This window comes from Podarcis erhardii (genome assembly GCF_964252035.2).
Source record: "Podarcis erhardii genome assembly, chromosome: 13".
Classification (NCBI taxonomy): domain Eukaryota; kingdom Metazoa; phylum Chordata; class Lepidosauria; order Squamata; family Lacertidae; genus Podarcis; species Podarcis erhardii.
This window is the reverse complement of record NC_138502.1, coordinates 50,561,377-50,579,038: the sequence shown is the minus strand read 5'-3', so window position 1 is coordinate 50,579,038 and position 17,662 is coordinate 50,561,377. Positions and strand designations below refer to the sequence as shown.

Here is a 17,662-nt window from a genome sequence, read left to right as displayed (position 1 = left end):
TTCCTCCTCACTTTCTGCCATCAAGGTTGTGTCATCTGCATATCTGAGGTTGTTGATATTTCTTCCAGCAATCTTTATTCCGGTTTGGGATTCATCCAGTCCAGCCTTTTGCATGATGAATTCTGCATATATATTAAATAAGCAGGGAGACAATATACAGCCTTGTAGTACTCCTTTCCCAATTGCAATGAAACAGCATGGCCCCAGCCCTTTCCTTAAAAGCAGCCAGTTCCCCAAAGCCTGTTGGAACAGGACAGGCTTCAGCTGCTGGCGGAAAGTCAAGGGGGCAGCCAGCTTAGCTTCTCCAGGGAGTTCCAATGTTGTCTGGAAGCAGCCACCAAGATTTTCCCACAACCCCATCAAGTGTGCCTGTGAGGGTGGAGGGACTGAGAGGAGAGCCTCCGCCAATATCTCTGCACCCGGGTAGGTAGGTATGAGGGAACAGCTTGGACCTAAGTCCGTTTACTCTTAAGCTGTGTTGTGGGAATTTATGTAAAGGTTGGGGAGGTTGCCCCTCCAGCAGATATCATACACGCACATGCACACACACACACACCGACTACCAAAATCAACACAATCACTTCGGCAAATGTCCCCACAAAACACGTCATCACAGTTTTTCCTCTCTCTATTCAAAGAGCCTCTGCTGCACATTACCAAATGTAACAATTCACTGATAAATGTATCTATGCACGTGGCTCACTGGGAAAACATTAGAAAGTCATATAAAATTGCTCCAGTGTGGATTTGCACCATCTCAACTTTGTTCTGTTCAAGAAAGGAATGGTTTATGATTAGACAAATTCATGGCTACTAGCTTGCTTCCACAGATAGAGGCAGTAGGTTTCTGAATACCAGTTGCTGGAAAGTGCAAAAGAGAATGCTTTGTGCTGCTTTCATCTTTCCCACAGTCATCTGTTTGGCCATTGTAAGAATAGAATGCTGGACAAGATGGGCCGATGACTCTTCACATGTTCTTTTATTTTTTTAATATGGAGTTTTATTGATTTTCAGTGTATAAACACAATTACAAAGAGTTCCTCTACATTCCAGCTTGCCCCCCTCCCTCCCCCGGAACGGATCAGTCCAGTTTGTGATTCTGGTGGATGCCATTCTTCAGGATTATAACTGGACTGTTTTATAAGAGGATGCCAACTTTCAATGAAGACACTACCAGTGCACATCTACATTACAGACTTTAAGAGTCAATCCCTCTATCCAGGAAATTCAGTGTACTGTCATCAAGAGACAGCATTATCTGATGGAGATCATCCTCCAGCATCCTTTCAGGTATACCATAGTGTAGGTATACCTAAAAATCATTCATAGATCTTTCTATAGCATGAGACACAACACAGTGGTACCTTGGGTTAAGAACTTAATTTGTTCTGGAGGTCTGTTCTTAACCTGAAGCTGTTCTTAACCTGAAGAACCACTTTAGCTAATGGGGCCTCCCGCTGCTGCCGCGCCGCCACTGCACGATTTCTGTTCTCATCCTGAAGCAAAGTTCTTAACCCGAGGTACTATTTCTGGGTTAGCGGAGTCTGTAACCTGAAGTGTAGGTAACCTGATGCATATGTAACCCAAGGTACCACTGTACTTACATTACAGTAGTAAGGAGTGACATTGAACAGCATGTAAGTTGAGGTATCTTGATTTTCATTTTCCATAGTGAAGGAATCAAGAGTTAAGAAATCCACACATGACAACTAAAGAATATATGAAAAAAAAGTCTTTATTTTGACAAAATATGTTCAAATTATGGCAGTAATAATAGTAATAATATCCATCATCTGAGCGGCTTCCAGCAAATGAAAACATCAAACATTAAAAACTCCCCTCTACAGGGCTTCCTTATAATACCCTTCTGGCATTATAGCCAAGTTAACCTGAGTAGAAAACTGCTGTTGGGACCATGATTTACCTCAGCTCCCTCCAAGATGCAAGTGATGTGCTTAAGCAGCCCAAGGATCAAATCACTAGACCACATTGTCTGCCAAGTTTAGCAACACAGCACCAGAATGCTCCAGTCCAAGTGGAGAGACAGTGCGGTCTAGTGGTTAGCCTGGGAGCTAAACCAACAGGAATTGCTTTGGGGGAGCTGGATGGTGGTCCCAACATGGCAGTAATTTTTTGCTAGCTAGGATATTTTCTCAAATTTCCAAGTGTGTCCATGGCCCCAGAAATGTTTATTTTTGCTGAGGTCTGGGGGCTGAAAGTGAAAAATTATGTGGGCCTCTTCACCTCATCACCCATAAGCAATACATTATTGTTATTATTATTATTATTACTACCACTATTACTAATATTATATTTATTAGCCATATTTTTGTGCATCTTTATACCGAAGACAGACAGAACAATAAACAGTTATAAGCCTCTATGTTGGAGCCTCCTGTTCGATATTCCTCTGAATACCAGATACTGGAGATAAACAACAGTGAAAACGGGAGACTAATGGTTAGAGCAGGGCATGGGGCTAAAGCAGCCTTGGCCAACCTGATGCCCTCCAGCGAGAGCCAGTTCTGAGAGCCAGTGTGGTGTAGTGGTTAGAGCAGGGGTTGTCAGCCTGGTCCCTACTGCCCACTAGCGGGCGTTTCAGGATTCTAGGTGGGCAGTAGGGGGTTCTACAGCACAAGCTGAATCCTTCTTCCATCAAGTACTGGTGGGTGGTAAGGAAATTTTACCATCAAGAAAGATGCATTAGTGGGTGGTAGGTATAAAAAGGTTGACTACCCCTGGGTTAGACTGTCAGACTGTGACATGGGAGACCAGGGTTCTAATGCTTATTCAGCCATGAGGGTTTGTATCAACACCTGACCAATGAGGAGTTTGTCAGCAAATGGCAGAAAACCATGGCTAGAAAAGCCACCTCTATTGGTCTGTCACCCCCCCCCCACTTTATTACCTGGGTGATGAAGGCGCCCTAAAGACGTTAAAGCAAAAATTATGGAAGAATGCACACAGTGACTTGAGATCTCGATCACACGCAGTCTGTAGTCCGCTGGCAGTAGGAGTACAATATGGGCATGTCTTTAAGTTAACACCTTACATTAAAAACCTGACAGTACCAAATTATCGAAGGTTATTCACCAAAGCCAGACTAAATGTCTTTCCTTCTGCGGTGTTGGATGGGAGGTGTAGAGGAGTCCCCTACCAGGACAGACTTTGCTCATGTGCCCAAGACATAGATTCTATAAAACGTATTTTGCTGCACTGTGTGAAATACAAGCAATCCAGGGCTGAACTGATATTACCCTTGCTGGTACCTTTCCCGGGAAAACCAGAGGCTCACTATGTCAGGTTCCTATTGGAAGACCGGACAAACACAAGAACATTAGCAGTGGCGAAGTTTTTATCGGTGGTTGCCAGATCCAATGATCCCTATCTTTAAGTCTGCACAAAATGTTGGTTTAACCTGGAGGTAGGCTGTCTGAATTGTGCATTGCTTCGTAACGATTTGTTGGATCTCTGGACTGTAATAAAGATTGATTGATTGATTGATTGATTGATATTCAATAATGAATCTCACTGGGTGACCTTGGGCCAGTCACACACTCTCAGCCTAACCTACCTCACAAGGTTGTTGTGAGGATAAAAGGGGGCAGGAGAAGAACTATGTGACCACCTTGAGCTCCTTGGAGGAAAGGGAGTATAGAAGTGCAGTAAATAAGTAAAAACAAGTTCTAGCCAGTTGCTGGTAGCAGCTGAGGCTGATGGGAACTGTAGTCCAAAACATCTGGAGGGCACCAGGTTGGTGAAGTCTGGCTTGAGAGTGTCTGAATAGGACGTTAAGACAAAGTCCCACTTGGGCCTTCTGGCGGTTCCCTCATTGCGAGAAGCAAAGCTACAGGGAACCAGGCAGAGGGCCTTCTCGGTAGTGGCACCCGCCCTGTGGAACGCCCTTCCAGCAGATGTCAAAGCAATAAACAACTACCTGACATTCAGAAGACATCTTAAGGCAGCCCTGTTCAGGGAAGTTTTTAATCTGTGATATTTTACTGTATTTTTTGTTTCAGTGGAAGCCGCCCAGAGTGGCTGGGGAGGCCCAGCCAGATGGGCGGGGTATAAATAATAAATTATTCTTATTATTCTTATTATAAATAAATTATTATTATTGGGCAGCCTTGTGCTGGACACCAACTCTCAACCTGACCAACCTTCACAGGGTTGTTGTGAGGATCGCATGAGAAGAGCCAGTGTGGTGTAGTGGTTAAGAGCAGTGGACTTGTAATCTGGTGAACTGCGTTCGCGTCTCCGCTCCTCCACCTGCAGCTGCTGGGTGCCCTTGGGCCAGTCACACTTCTGTTACATCTCTCAGCCCCACTCACCTCACAGAGTGTTTGATGTGGGGGAGGAAGTGAAAGGAGAATGTTAGCTGCTTTGAGACTCCTTCGGGTAGTGATAAAGCGGGATATCAAATCCAAACTCTCTCTTGTTGTGAGGATCGCATGAGAAGGGAAGACAGACATCTTGAGCTCACTGTGGGGAAAGGGTGCATTACATCAAGAGCAATTGCAAAAAAAGAATAAGTAAAAAATTAAGCAAGGAAGCAAAATACTCTGCAGAAGCCAGCAACTGTAGGAAACAGGACATGGAGCAGAAATCAGGGTTGGGGGATCCCATGGCCCTCCGGAGAGACATATCTATTGGCAGAATCCGTGACCAGGGAGAAGAGTCGGTGGAAGAAGATTGGAAGAAATTTAAAGACTACTTACAGAAATATTGTAAAATTAATGAATGTTAGAATGATGTTGGATAGAAATTAAGCGGTTTCCAGCTGTAATGCTTTAAGATAATATGAAAAAAGGGTTATAAACAGGTAAAAACTTAATGGTAAGGATTTGCTGAACCAACAATTTGAAGTGGAATACAAAAAAGGGAGGTATGAGGAGGTCCGGGAAATAAGCTAAAGGAAAATTAGCAATGGAAAATCTGTATGTTTTTAACTATTTTTATTTTGTATTTTTTTTATTTTCTTTTTTCATTTTTATTGTAATATTCTAAAAAAACCTTAATAAATATTCTATAAAAAAAGACATATCTATATGCCAACGACAGCAACAATCTGTTGAGTGGGGACTGATGGGAGTTGTAGTTTGGGATACCCAAACTACAATTCCCACCGGTCCCCACTCAACAGATTGTTGCTGTCGTTGGCATCGTCGAGAGACAATGGAGTCTTCCTCCAGGGGTGAAGCGGATTGCTAAGCTCTCCCCGCCCATCCCCTAGCCCTCCACGTAGAGAGCTAAACTCCCACTCCCACCAGTCCCCAGCCAGCACAGCCAACGCTCCGAGGTGATGGGAATTGAAGTCCCGTCCATATCCGGAGGGGGAAACGGTTCTTACTTCCCGCCGTGCGCCGCCTCGAGTCCCTGTCGGGGGGAAAGGCGGAGTATACATGACACAACACCAGCAACAGCTGTTCCGCACTCTTCTTCCGACTTCTCCCGCCGCCAAAGGCAGGCAAGCCCCTCGCGAAGGCGACCCCCGGGCCACCGCCAGCCCCCGCCCCGCCTCGCCTCCTTCAAGCTACTCACAGAGGCCGCCGCCGCCAACCTTCCTCTTCGGCGGTCACCACGCAAGTGACAGTGCGCATGCGCAGCGCGCGCCCCGCCCACTTTTCCCGGCCGGAGCCGCGGCGGCGCTGTCGGGTCGGAAAACCCGGACTGGATTCCCAGGGAGAAGCGGGAGCGGCGCCATTCGGTCACTCTCTGCTACGAGTCTTGCAAAAAAAGAAGGCAGGCAGGCTTCTGTCTTTAGTGCAGCGGGGCGGGGAGAAAAAGCAACGCTTGTTGTCAGCTTTCGCATGCATGCATGCATGCATAACACGCATGCACACATTTGTTCTCGCCTTTGCTTCGTGCCCCCAGCGCGAAATTATGGGATTGCAACGGTTTCCACCCGGGGCGCTGGCTTCGCTTGGTGGCCGCCGCTTTGAGACCCGCGTCGGAACTTGGGAAGAGCAGGAGGGAGTGGTTTAGTGGTCGGGGAGGAAGGTGGAAGCGACACGGATCCCGCCTTCTCTAAACCCAGCCGCGGAGAGGGAGGGAGGGAGGGAGAGATTGGCAATTAATGGTGGGGCTTTTGTTAAGAGCAGGGGCTGTTGCGCTGCCCTTTGGGATTGGAGGCCGATCCCGTATCTATCCACACGTTACGGGGATTCTCTCTCTCCCCTCCGCCGGGGCAACGGCAAGCGGCAAGATGCGCGCTGCTCGTTATTGTCTGAACCGCCGCTTGCGCGCCTGCAAAATTTGCAAACCTGCAGCCGCCGATGCGCATTCCGTGGGTGGCGGGGCGTCCTTTGTCAGGCTGGGATCTGTGCTTTCCTGTTCTCCAAAATAGAGAGGAAAACCCGGCAGCATCCAGGAAAAAGCAAGAAGGGGGAGGAAGCCCGAAGAGGCCGTGGTCCACCAAAGCCTGGTAATTGTACGTGTCTTCAAAATGCATATGTAAAATGGTGTTTATTTCTAAGGGAAACGCTGCCCCGTCTCTCTGCAACCTCTTTGCCCCAGAAAAGCGGCCAGGATGCCTTGCCAGATGTGTAACAGGTGGAGGAAATTTGTATTTGTCTGCAGAGGGGAAAGGCTCGCTGGGCCACAGATGGTCATTTTCTTCCCCACCCGGTCCTTGTGGCGCAACATCGTCGTGTGTAACTTGTGCAGCCCTGCCTGCGTCTACTCAGGAGTAAGTCTGCTCTCGGGCAAAGTGCGTGCAGGGTTGCAAGTCTTGGGCTGCAGTCCTCTACCCCCTTGTCTGGGGGCAAAACCCCCGGGTCATGGGTAAACGTGGATAGCATTGCGCTTTTTAAGGATTTTTGATTTCAGAAGTTGGGCTAGATGAGGCATTCTGACATCTAACATTGGTAGCAGCATTTGTAAATATTTAGAATTAAGATTGAGAATATTGCAGCCCACTGTGGCTGTTTCAGTTGCTTCCCTGTGTAAAATCCTGATGAAGGCATACCGAAGGAGTGTTTATGGGATATACATCTCCCCGCTGCCAGCTTTCTGCCAGCTTTTGCCATTTCAAATGAAGTGATCTCAAAAACACCAAGGCGGACCCTCTGGAGCCTGGCTAACCCACAAATGCAAGGAAGATGAGGGACCTGTAGAGCTGCAGATATGGCTGGACTACAACTCCCACAATCCCTTGCCATTGATCTTACTGGCGGAAGCTGATGGGAGCTGCAGTTCACCAACACCTGGCGGACCATACGTTTCCCCATCTCTGTCCATCTTGGGATTGTTATGGAAGAAGAGCTTGCGCTTCTCCCTCGATAAATTCTGTGGCCTTCCATGGCGTTTTCAAGAAGTCATTTGAACGTTTACATTCCTATGTTTACCTCCAGACCTTCTTGTGTCACAGAAGCCAAAGCAATGTTTGCCTTGTTCCTATCCGGGCACTGACCAGGGCCAGGCCTGCTTAGCTTCAGTAAGGCTGATCTACACATGTTTACTCTGAGGTAACATATATGGAAGTAAACATGCATACGGATCAACCTATAAACTGAAATGTATCGTGAATTATCCTTATTAATGCAGGGAATTGCTTCTTTTGCTGAATATGCACATGGGAAAAGCATAATGCAATTTAGGGTGATCCCCCACTCCCTTCATGTTTTTGAGTGTGGGGCAATATTTGAGGGGTTTAACAGGATACATAATTAAGTGTTGAGAGAGAGGTACTTACAATGAAATTTCCTGTCTTTTATTAATCATAATCTTCAAGACTACTTCTGAGGAGGAAAGTCAGGACCCTGTGGATTTGAAAGGTAGGCATCCTTGAAGTTAACCATTCCTGCTTCACAAGAATATTAGGCCTAGAGTTATCTGAGATATAATGAATCCATTATAATGGACTGGTTTTAAGGTATGTTTGTTGGAGAGAAGTTGAAACTGCAATCGTATGCTCCCAAGATCTTAGCAGTGATACGGCTTGATCCATGGATCTACCATGGATCTGCGGCACAGGAGCAACAATCTAGTCAAGAAGCTGGATACCTGTATTGTTCTTCTTTGGTTTTATTAGTGCTGTAAAGCAAGAGAAGAAACCCTATTATTGCTACCTACTGGCTATAATGTTGTTACCCAGTTATAATTGTGAAACCAAACCCCAAAGCGAATCCCAAAGTTACTCGGCTTGTGGGGGGAGGTTCCCTTTCATCCCTGTATCTCAGACCATTCTATGCTACATAGTCAGCTGTTACTTCCACCCCACAAACTTCATAAAGGTTCTCCTTAGCAGCCTAATCTGCCATCTAATTACCAATAATTCCCACATGGGCTGGACTCCAGCAAAAAGCAGAGACTCATTATCCATCATTCTGAATTCAAAAAACCATATTCCATTTACCAAATCACATTTACATTCCATATCTCCATTCTTTATGGTCAATGACAATGCGATAGCACCCCTACCCTATCAGGTCTTGCGTCACTCAGCCCTCTAAAGCCACCCCGATAGCCACTCTGCTGTCAATATAGGTAACTAATTGGATAAACTAAGGTATGAAGATGATGCCCAACCTTTGCTGTTTGCTTCTGGCACCTGGCACTTAGAGGTATGCTGCCCCTACACAGGGGTGTTCCAATTAGCTGTCGTGGTAACGAGTAGGAAATGATAGCTCTTGCTCTTTTTTCAAGCCATCTTAGTGGCTTTGAGGGGCTATCACTGTTAGAAACTCAGATACAGTGGTGCCTCGCAAAACGAAAAAAATCCGTTCTGCGAGTCTCTTCGTCTTGCGGTTTTTTCGTCTTGCGAAGCAAGCCCATTAGCAGCTTAGCGGATTAGCGCTATTAGCGGCTTTGGGGATTAGCGGATCAGCTGATAAGTGGGTTAGCGGATTAGCGGATCAGCTGATAAGCGGATTAGCGCTTAGAAAAAGGGGGGGAGGGGAAAAACCCCGCAGGAACTCGCAAGACAAGAATGGTGGTTTTTTCGTCTTGCAAAGCAAGCCCATTGACGGCTTAGCGGATTAGCGTTATTAGCGGTTTTAGCGGCTTTTAGCGGCTTATCGGCTTAGAAAAGGGGGGGGGGGGAGGAAAAAAAAACCCTGCAGGAACTTGCAAGACATTTTCGTCTTGCGAAGCAAGCCCATAGGAAATTCGTTTTGCGAAGCACCTCCAAAACGGAAAACCCTTTCGTCTAGCGGGTTTTCCGTCTTGCGAGGCATTTGTCCTGCGGGGCACCACTGTATATAAGCTTAGGCGCCAAAAGGCTCCTTAAACCAAGGTTACAGCCAGCTCCCCCAGATCCTAATAAAATATTTGAGGGGGCTGCCCACCCCATTGTCATTTTAAGAGAACAAGGGAGGTGTTCATGTTGAGTTCCAGCACCTCTTTTTCTAGAAAAAAAGCACTGGGCATTGCCATTCAAAGGGTGTCTATGCACTGTGTTCTGTGATCGATTTTGCAGCGCAGGGCTTACCTGGGCTCCCCCCTCCCCAATATTTTATTCCAGTTGGCACCCCTGGTTACAGTTGCCCAAACAGAATGTCTAGTTGTTATTTGGGGGCAAGATGGCTCTAAAGTCTTATTTTTCAAATGACGAACTGACTGTGTTTGATTATCAGCTAAACATTTGACTTGTTCAGATGACAACCTTGAGCTAGGTTAAGCACTTTGAGAACTTAAAGAAGAAAAGTCACTTTATCCAGGGACATCCACAGATATATAGGCCTATTCTTACCTCTTTTTTTTCATCGTGACCCAGACCATTCATAACATAAGAATATTCTTCACAACTGTGAGCAGGGCAGTGGGGTGGGGTAACTGAAGCAACAATTAACTATAACATTGTTCACTATTTTGGTTCCTAAAATTCATTCTGATTGTGCAGACAAAATGTAACTGATAGAATTCTGTAAGATGCAGTAATAGCGTGTGAAAACAGTTAAGACCCAATGATCCCCAGGCATGCACTTCCCCCGGCGCCAAGGCCTGTTCACTTGGTCACAAGTGGCTAAAAGCCACATGCAAAATGCAAAAGCCACATGCAAAATTTTGAACACTATGTAGTAGAGAATTCTGAATTGTGTGAAGTAGCACTTTTGTTTGTCCTGAACTCTACTATTGGTGATTGTGTTGACTGATGACGGTGTAATATTCTAACTTTTTTTTGTGATGAAAAGGAACATTTTCTGAGCAGAATGTTATTTGCTGTGAAATCAATCATGCTTGCAAAAGTAAGCTGTCTGTTGTTTTTTATAGGTTATTTTGGCACTCTGGAGAATCAGAAGAAAATGCAAAACAGCGAAGTGATAAAACCTGCCAAATACTTCTCTGAAGTGGAGAAGAGTGTGTTGCTGGCATTAGTTGAGAAATACAAATATGTACTTGAGTGTAAAAAAAGTGATGCAAGGACTATTGCACTGAAACAACGGACCTGGCAGGCACTTGCTCATGAATATAATTCTCAACCAAGTGTATCACTACGAGATTTCAAGCAGCTGAAAAAATGCTGGGAGAACATCAAAGCCCGGACAAAGAAAATAATGGCACATGAAAGGCGAGACAAGGTAAAAAGGAGCATTAGTCCACTTCTAAGTAATCACATCCTAGGAAAAGAGAAGATTGCCAGCATGGTACCTGAGCAGGTGTACTTTTTACAGAGCCCACCAGAAGAGGATTCTGAATATCAGCCAGAAGCCTCCAGCCAAGGTACAGTTGTTTTCTAGTGATCTACAGTAAACTTTACATTCAGTTACAGTAAGCTTTACATTCCAAAAGTAGATAGAAAATTTGCAGTTTGCTCACCTAGTGATACCTCTTGTGGTGCTATGATTTTTCCAGTATAAGTAAATGAACACAATCTATATGGATTTAACTGGTGAGTCATGACACTTGATAAGGATCATGCCCTTTCCCTCAGGTTTGTCATAGCAGCACCGTTTTTCTCCTGAAGAGGAGAAAAAGGTGAATGATAGGAGGGAATAAGAGGAGACATTAATCTTTTTTTTAAAAAAAACCAACAACCTATAACTTACCATTTGACCCCATGCCTGGTATATGTGTGCATGCATTTCTAATTATTTGGGATAATTAGTTTTAATAAGTTCACTTTATCATGATTTTATTTTTAAGCCATTTTGAGAGGTTTGACTATAAATTCAGATTAACCTTCATAAATATGTGCACATGTGAGTTTATATGTGAGCCTCGGGTTGCAATTAGGTTGGGTGTAAGAACGTTGAAGACCACTGCATTTTGTTCCAGTACAGCCATGAAAATAATACCTACCATTCAAACTGTTTATATCTTAGTTAACACATCAGAAACATGCTTGTATCCATTTGTGGGAGGCCCACAGGTTAGAGGAGCAGATAGTAACCCTTTGTGGTCAACAACCACATTTCCTCAGAGGAACGTGGTCAGAAGCCACAAACCAGTGGCAGGACCAAAGCCTGGGCAGGGCCTTTTCTGTCCCATTCATACACCATCCCTTAATTCTCTCATTCACTCCCATTCATGCAAGTCCACAAGGAGCCACTGTGGCTGGCGCATGGGCAAAGCTGCCAACCAGCAAAGCAGTGCAAAGTATGGGTATCAGTCAACCCACCAGTGGAACAGTCACTGGGCTTGGCCATGAACACAGCAGAAGCTGCAAAGTGTAGGTGCCCCTTGCATCAGCCAATTTTCACACAGCTCCCAGCAAGGACCGCTGCTCTGCCCACCACATGCACGACCCTCCACAAGAAAAGCACACACCCTAGGCGGACACCGTTAAGTAGCACACGTGGGCACAGTGGCGCCTCAGTCACACAGGGATTGGGACCCCTCACGACCCCTCGTACTCACGCATCACTGATGCCAAAGTACCGCATTCCAACAGAAACATCAAAGCATTTGTTGCAGACATGAGTGTACAGCCCAAACAGGCACAGGTATGCAAAGCACCAGCAAAGAGGATCCACACCTGCCCCACGCCCTTCCAGGGAGTCCACAGAGCATTCACATAGCCAGGGCAAGGGATGGGGGGGGGGCACGGCTGTCCCGAGCAAAAAGCAAATAACACTTGGAGATTTCTAATACCGGCATTGGTTCAATGTTCTGGAGTTTCAGAGGGAAGGAAGGAAGGTGGAGAGCAAAAATAACCTCAGCTCCGTTTCTCCCCTGTCAAAATCCTTGCTCTTCTTAATCACAACACACCACACTTCATGTTTTCTACCTGTTTCTTACCCTCAGAATCTGTTTTGCTTTGCTTCTCCTCCAGCAACGTTGCAATAAGTATGATGAGCAAAAGATTCTGTCCTCTACACCCCAACCCTTGCTCCCTCAGTGCAGTTCAGCACTTCTTGAAAGGATTTTTTACCCACAACTTCTCCATTCCCTCATGCTTCTGACCCCCTCCCTTTTTTTGCAAGTTGAGAAACTTTTTGCAAAGCTTTGCATACAAAAACAGCACCTGTCTCAAGGACAGTAAACATTCTCCTTTTCTGTAAGGCAAGCTACTTAAGATGGACTGGAGCAGGTAAGCTCAGTGAAAAGAGTCAAATCTGTGCTCTGGCCAATGCTGTCATCTTCCTTTTTTCAAAAAACCTACCTGGGCTCTGTCCCAATCTGTTCCTACATCCCTGAAGGCTGCACCAAAGGAGGTGAAGAGCCGCAGGTTGCCCAGCTGTGGGTTATAGCTTCTCAAAATAAATCCTTGAGTTGAAAGAGTCCTTTTAGCAGGAGGATATGAATTGTAGTTCTGTTGTTCTCTTCCCTGCCTGCTTCTTTCAGTACAAGCACTTCAAAGGCCACTCTGAGCATTCCTCCCTATTTTCTCAAGCCTGCTGAATTCAAGCCCCCCACTCTGAACTTTGAAGCAGGGGATAATCTTGTGCTTTGAGGTGCTTGAGGGCCTTCAAAGGGCATGTGGCCCAGACAGCCTCCAGTCCTCTGAGGAAAGTAAAAGATCATATCTTGGAGGTACTCTACAAAGTTCAACATGGTGTCAGTCATCCTAACTGTGAAGGCCCCTATAGAGCTACTCTCAGAGAAAAGCCTTGACGGTGGAGGCAAAGGGTAGAGCTTTAAAGAGAGCCGAATTTCCCTTTCCTCGTCTTTTTCTCTGGCCAAACATTTTTTACCCATACCTGTGCACCAGAGAGGAAATGAGGGATGCCTACACACCCAGGGCAGCCATTCCTCTCTCTGACTGCCTTCTCCTCTTCCACCCTATAATGGTAGTGCTTGTAGTTTGATGCTGTCACAATGTCCAGTGTCCTGAATCTGCTTCAGGGAAAGATGATGCAAGCTTGGCTGTGCAGTAATTTACTGCCGTTTTTAAAAATCACATTGATACGCCATCTTTCCTCCAAGGCTGTCAAGATGGAGCCCATGGGGTTATCCTAGCTTATCCTCACTGCAACAGCTCTATAAAGTGGTTAAGCTGAAGATAGCGACCACCCAGTCATTGATAGTAAAGGTAAAGGGACCCCTGACCATTAGGTCCAGTCATGACCGACTCTGGGATTGTGCGCTCATCTCGCTCTATAGGCTGAGGGAGCCGGCGTTTGTCCGCAGACAGCTTCCGGGTCATGTGGCCAGCAAGACTAAGCCGCTTCTGGCGAACCAGAGCAACACACGGAAACGTCGTTTACCTTCCCACCGGAGCGGTCCCTATTTATCTACATGCACTTTGACATTGATAGCTGAGTCAATGACATTGATAGCTGAGAGCCAGTGTGGTGTAGTGGTTAAGAGCGGTAGTCTCGTAATCTGGTGAACTGGGTTCGCGTCCCCGCTCCTCCACATGCAGCTGCTGGGTGACCTTGGGCCAGTCACACTTCTCTGAAGTCTCTCAGCCCCACTCACCTCACAGAGTGTTTGTTGTGGGGGAGGAAGGGAAAGGAGAATGTTAGCTGCTTTGAGACTCCTGAAGGGGAGTGAAAGGCGGGATATCAAATCCAAACTCCTCTTCTTCTTCTTCAATTTGGGCTTCAAGTCTCCCAATGTATGTTTAACACTATATCCACCACACCAAACTGGCTCTTGGGTTGGAAAAAAATAGAAAATTATTATAATGGTCATATTTCTTATTTTATTTCCCCAGAACCTTTCACCGTTATAAACAGAGAACTGTGCGACGAAGACAAAGATCTTGTACATTTCCAGGTATGCGAAGGAACCTCGCAACCAGAGCCTTCCTGTTCAGCAGTCAGAATAACAGGCAGTAAAAATTTCAGAAGTAAAGCTGCCCAGGAAAGCGATCTGAAAAAGATGCATGAAGAAGAGCACCATCAGCAAATGTCCATCTTGCAACTGCAGCTGATCCAGATGAACGAGGTCCACGTGGCCAAGATTCAGCAGATCGAGCGGGAGTGTGAGATGGCGGAAGAGGAGCACAGAATCAAGATGGAGGTGCTCAACAAAAAAAAAATGTACTGGGAGCGGAAACTTCAAACTGTTACAAAAGAGTGGCCCGTCTCATCTTTCAACAGACCGTTCCCTAATTCGCCCTAGAGAAGGCAGCAGCCAGCCATAAAATGGACTGGCGTCACTGGTTTATTAGAAGAGAATGAGGAGGGGTTCAGTTCTGCTAGTTTTGTATTTTTAGTTTGAGAGAATGCCTTCCCACTTGGCTGTGAACAAACATTAAGGAAGAGCTAAGAAAAATGTGGTATCTATTTGTTGTTTTCTAAGCCCAATAACTCAATTATTATCATTTTTGGAGCATCCCCTTATACACACAGGAAGTCAATAGGCATATTCTGTGGTGCACACTTTTTGTCTAGAAAGTTCTTAACAGCAGATACGTAGCTGGGCATTTTAGTATTTTATTTCAAGTCTGAAATTTAAATTTGTTTCCTAGAAGCAAGAATTCTGACTTATCCTCCATAATTGTTTCTTGAGGTGGGGCTACTAGCAGATGCGCAGTGTCTCAGCTGCATCACTGAGCCAGAGGACATCATACGTTTTCCGTTTATTAATAGAATGTGGGGAAAGGGCAGCATCATAGCAGCAACTGCTTCAGAAGAGGGCATGGAAAGCTTTCAAACAATTGATTAGCTCTGGTCACAAGGGAAGTTCACCACCACCACATTTCTCTCCTGCCCCTAACCATTAGTGACGCTGCACTCAGTTTGCACTATATAGGGCAGGGCTCACCTGCCAGCTATATAATTTAGGGCAAAATTACTACTGCCTGGCCACTTTTCTGCGGTTGAAGAAGGCGTCAAGAAAATTACCATTGTGTGTGATTTGCAGCTGTGCACGTGTACTCCAGAGTAAGTGTATACAGGATTGCAGCATCACTTGGATACTTGGCACCTCTCTGTTTGGTTCATTTCAGCTTGTTTGGCTTCTCATCATGTCAGTAAGAGCCACCTGTCCATCTAGTACGATGCAGGTCCAGTTTGTTTGCATGACAGGATCACCCTCTCCATACTGCACCTATCTCTTGGTCCCAGTCCACATGAGCCAGGGATCTGAAGTGAGCACCAACCAAATGTAAGGAGGTTAAAGTGTAGATTTACTGTGTAACTTGGGGCTATTTAAACACATTGCATTTTTACATGCAAGTCCCTGTAAAAATGTAATGAGTGCACATGGCAAATGCCGATACGTCTGCCACCACACAGGGAGTGGTTGTGGCTCCTTGAATGGGTAACTGGCAAACACATTGAGCATCACAATGTGTGACTGAGCTCTTGAGGAGTTTTCATCTTTGATGGGAGGCAAGGGAATGAGAGAACCCACCACCCTCTTAAGTAAGTGACAAAGGAGAAGCAGGCATGTTTCTGTTTTAATGAAGCAGCAACCATGAATTTCCACGATTTCATATGTAGATTTGGCAGTTATGACTACAGTGGTGCCTCGCAAGACGAAAAGAATCTGTTCCGCGATTCTCTTCGTCTAGCGGTTTTTTTGTCTTGCGAAGCAAGCCCATTGACGGCTTAGCGAATTAGCGCTATTAACGGTTTAGCGGCTTTTAGCAGCTTTTAGCAGCTTATCAGCTGATAAGCGGCTTAGCGGCTTAGAAAAAGGGGGGAAAGGGAAAAAAAGTCGGAAAAACTCGCAAGACATTTCATCTTGCGAAGCAAGCCCATAGGGAAATTCGTTTAGCGAAGTGCCTCCAAAACGGAAAACCCTTTCGTCTAGCGGGTTTTTTGTCTTGCGAGGCATTCGTCTTGCGGGGCACCGCTGTAATAAGTGCAAATGGTGATATTAGCTTTTTCTTCTTCTCAAAATGGGGCAACCTTGCTGTGTTCATTGGGCTTCAGGTGGTTTTCTTTGTGTTGGATTTCCAGGTAAATCTTTTCAGACCTTGTGCTGCTGCTAAGACAGAGACCTGGAGCTACTTAAGAGTGCTGTCAAATCTGTTGCAAAACTAGCATGATTGGATTAGAGCTGCCCCTCTTTTATATTTACAATAGCAGAGGGTTACCAGTAAAGTAGGGGGAGGCATAATCAATTTCTCAGGCAGGTATAAGGAACATTTGGGTGTCCAGACATTGCAGCTACAACTTGCATCATCCCTAGTCATTGGCCATGCTTGCTAGGCCTGATGGGAGTTGTAGTTCAGCAGCAGCTGGAGGACCAAAGGTTCCCACACTAAGGGTACAAGCTTGTTGCTTAATGTTGGAGAAGCGCCATACGTTTGTCATTGCTTTCAGCACTCCCATCTTGGTATGTCAAGGAAAAGGGTAAGGAGTTTTTCCTCTTGTCTTCCAGGGCACGGGGGTGGCTAGAGTTGAGATTTTAAATAGTATATAATTGTGAGTTCGGAGTACAGTGGTGGGAATTACTCTGCATTAACTAAAGGGAATGATCATGGTTTATGGTACTGCACATGCGCACTGCACAGAATTAGCCATAAAGGCTTCCTCTTTTTCCTGTTGATAGGATGGTGTGCTGAAATACCAACTTGGGGAATGAGATGGAGATCTGCTATTCAGAGGTGCAGATCATTTAAATGCTGACATGAAATCCTTGCTCTACCTCACTTCTCTCAAATAGAATCAAGCTCAAAGAAATTGAGTTGCTTCAGGTCTTTTCTGGTGCGTTCCTTTGACTATAAGACCGGGTACAAATATGTTCATTCTGGAAAAACAAAATTTGTGTATTTTGGTAATGCATCTTTTAGTGCAACTTCTTATTGAGGAGCTCTGTTCAAATTTGTTAACTGTTGAACAGATCTTATTAAACATCTTACAAAGTGCACACTGGTTCACAGTTAACAGATTCCCAGGCAAACAAGAAACTATCAGAAGTATGGGGAAAGGGAATGGGAAGATAACTGGAAAGAGGGCTGTGCTTATACTGTTGAGATTTTTGCGGTTCTTAAATGAGTTTAGAACTTAGTATTTTAAATAATTTTCCAAAGGGAAAATAATTATGTTAGTTAATGCATGTGTAGAGCTTAAATACTGAATTCAAACCACTGCAAAAATAAATGCATTTTCCAACATAATCCGAGGGAAGCAATTGCAGCCCCAAGCCTCAGGAAATCACAAGCCCTTTTGAAAGTATTTTGAGGGGAAATGTTAGGCTACTTCTCACTTGCCTACTCATTTTAGTGTCTTTGGTACATATTAGGGTTGTCTGGTCCAAATTAGAATGGGGCTCCTGTTCCTGTGTGCAACTGGGAATTTCAGAACGTGCATGTGCTCTCACCTCTGCATGACAAGTTTCCCTGGCCAAAATTATCACAAACTACTACCTGTAAAAGAGG

At 45.3% G+C, this 17,662-nt stretch overlaps 1 protein-coding gene and 1 long non-coding RNA gene across 5 annotated transcripts; one reads left to right on the top strand and one right to left on the bottom strand.

Moving 5' to 3' along the window:
• Positions 1-5,698: 5,698 nt before the first annotated feature.
• On the top strand, positions 5,699-17,411 carry MSANTD3 (Myb/SANT DNA binding domain containing 3). 4 transcript variants are annotated; one of them, XM_081837323.1, is made up of 4 exons: positions 5,699-6,424; positions 10,213-10,662; positions 14,042-15,799; positions 16,142-17,411. In XM_081837323.1, exons 2-3 carry the CDS (start codon positions 10,245-10,247, stop codon positions 14,449-14,451), a joined length of 828 nt encoding a protein of 275 aa, XP_081693449.1. In that variant the 5' UTR covers positions 5,699-6,424; positions 10,213-10,244; the 3' UTR covers positions 14,452-15,799; positions 16,142-17,411. The 4 variants fall into 4 exon arrangements, with proteins under 4 accessions (XP_081693449.1, XP_081693451.1, XP_081693450.1 ...); XM_081837325.1 differs by having other exon boundaries at positions 5,699-6,430; XM_081837324.1 differs by having other exon boundaries at positions 5,699-6,436.
• Positions 8,003-13,145, bottom strand: LOC309327812. The gene is made up of 3 exons (XR_014150657.1): positions 13,083-13,145; positions 10,759-10,900; positions 8,003-8,034 (listed from the first exon to the last, which is right to left on the bottom strand). It is a non-coding gene; the product is annotated as an uncharacterized lncRNA (long non-coding RNA).
• Positions 17,412-17,662: the final 251 nt, after the last annotated feature.

Excerpts from the sequence above, each read along its gene's own strand:
- MSANTD3 (XM_081837323.1), top strand. The coding sequence starts at position 10,245 with ATGCAAAACAGCGAAGTGATAAAACCTGCCAAATACTTCTCTGAAGTG. Across the intron at positions 10,663-14,041 it reads GCCAGAAGCCTCCAGCCAAG|AACCTTTCACCGTTATAAAC; the intron begins GTACAGTTGTTT and ends TTATTTCCCCAG.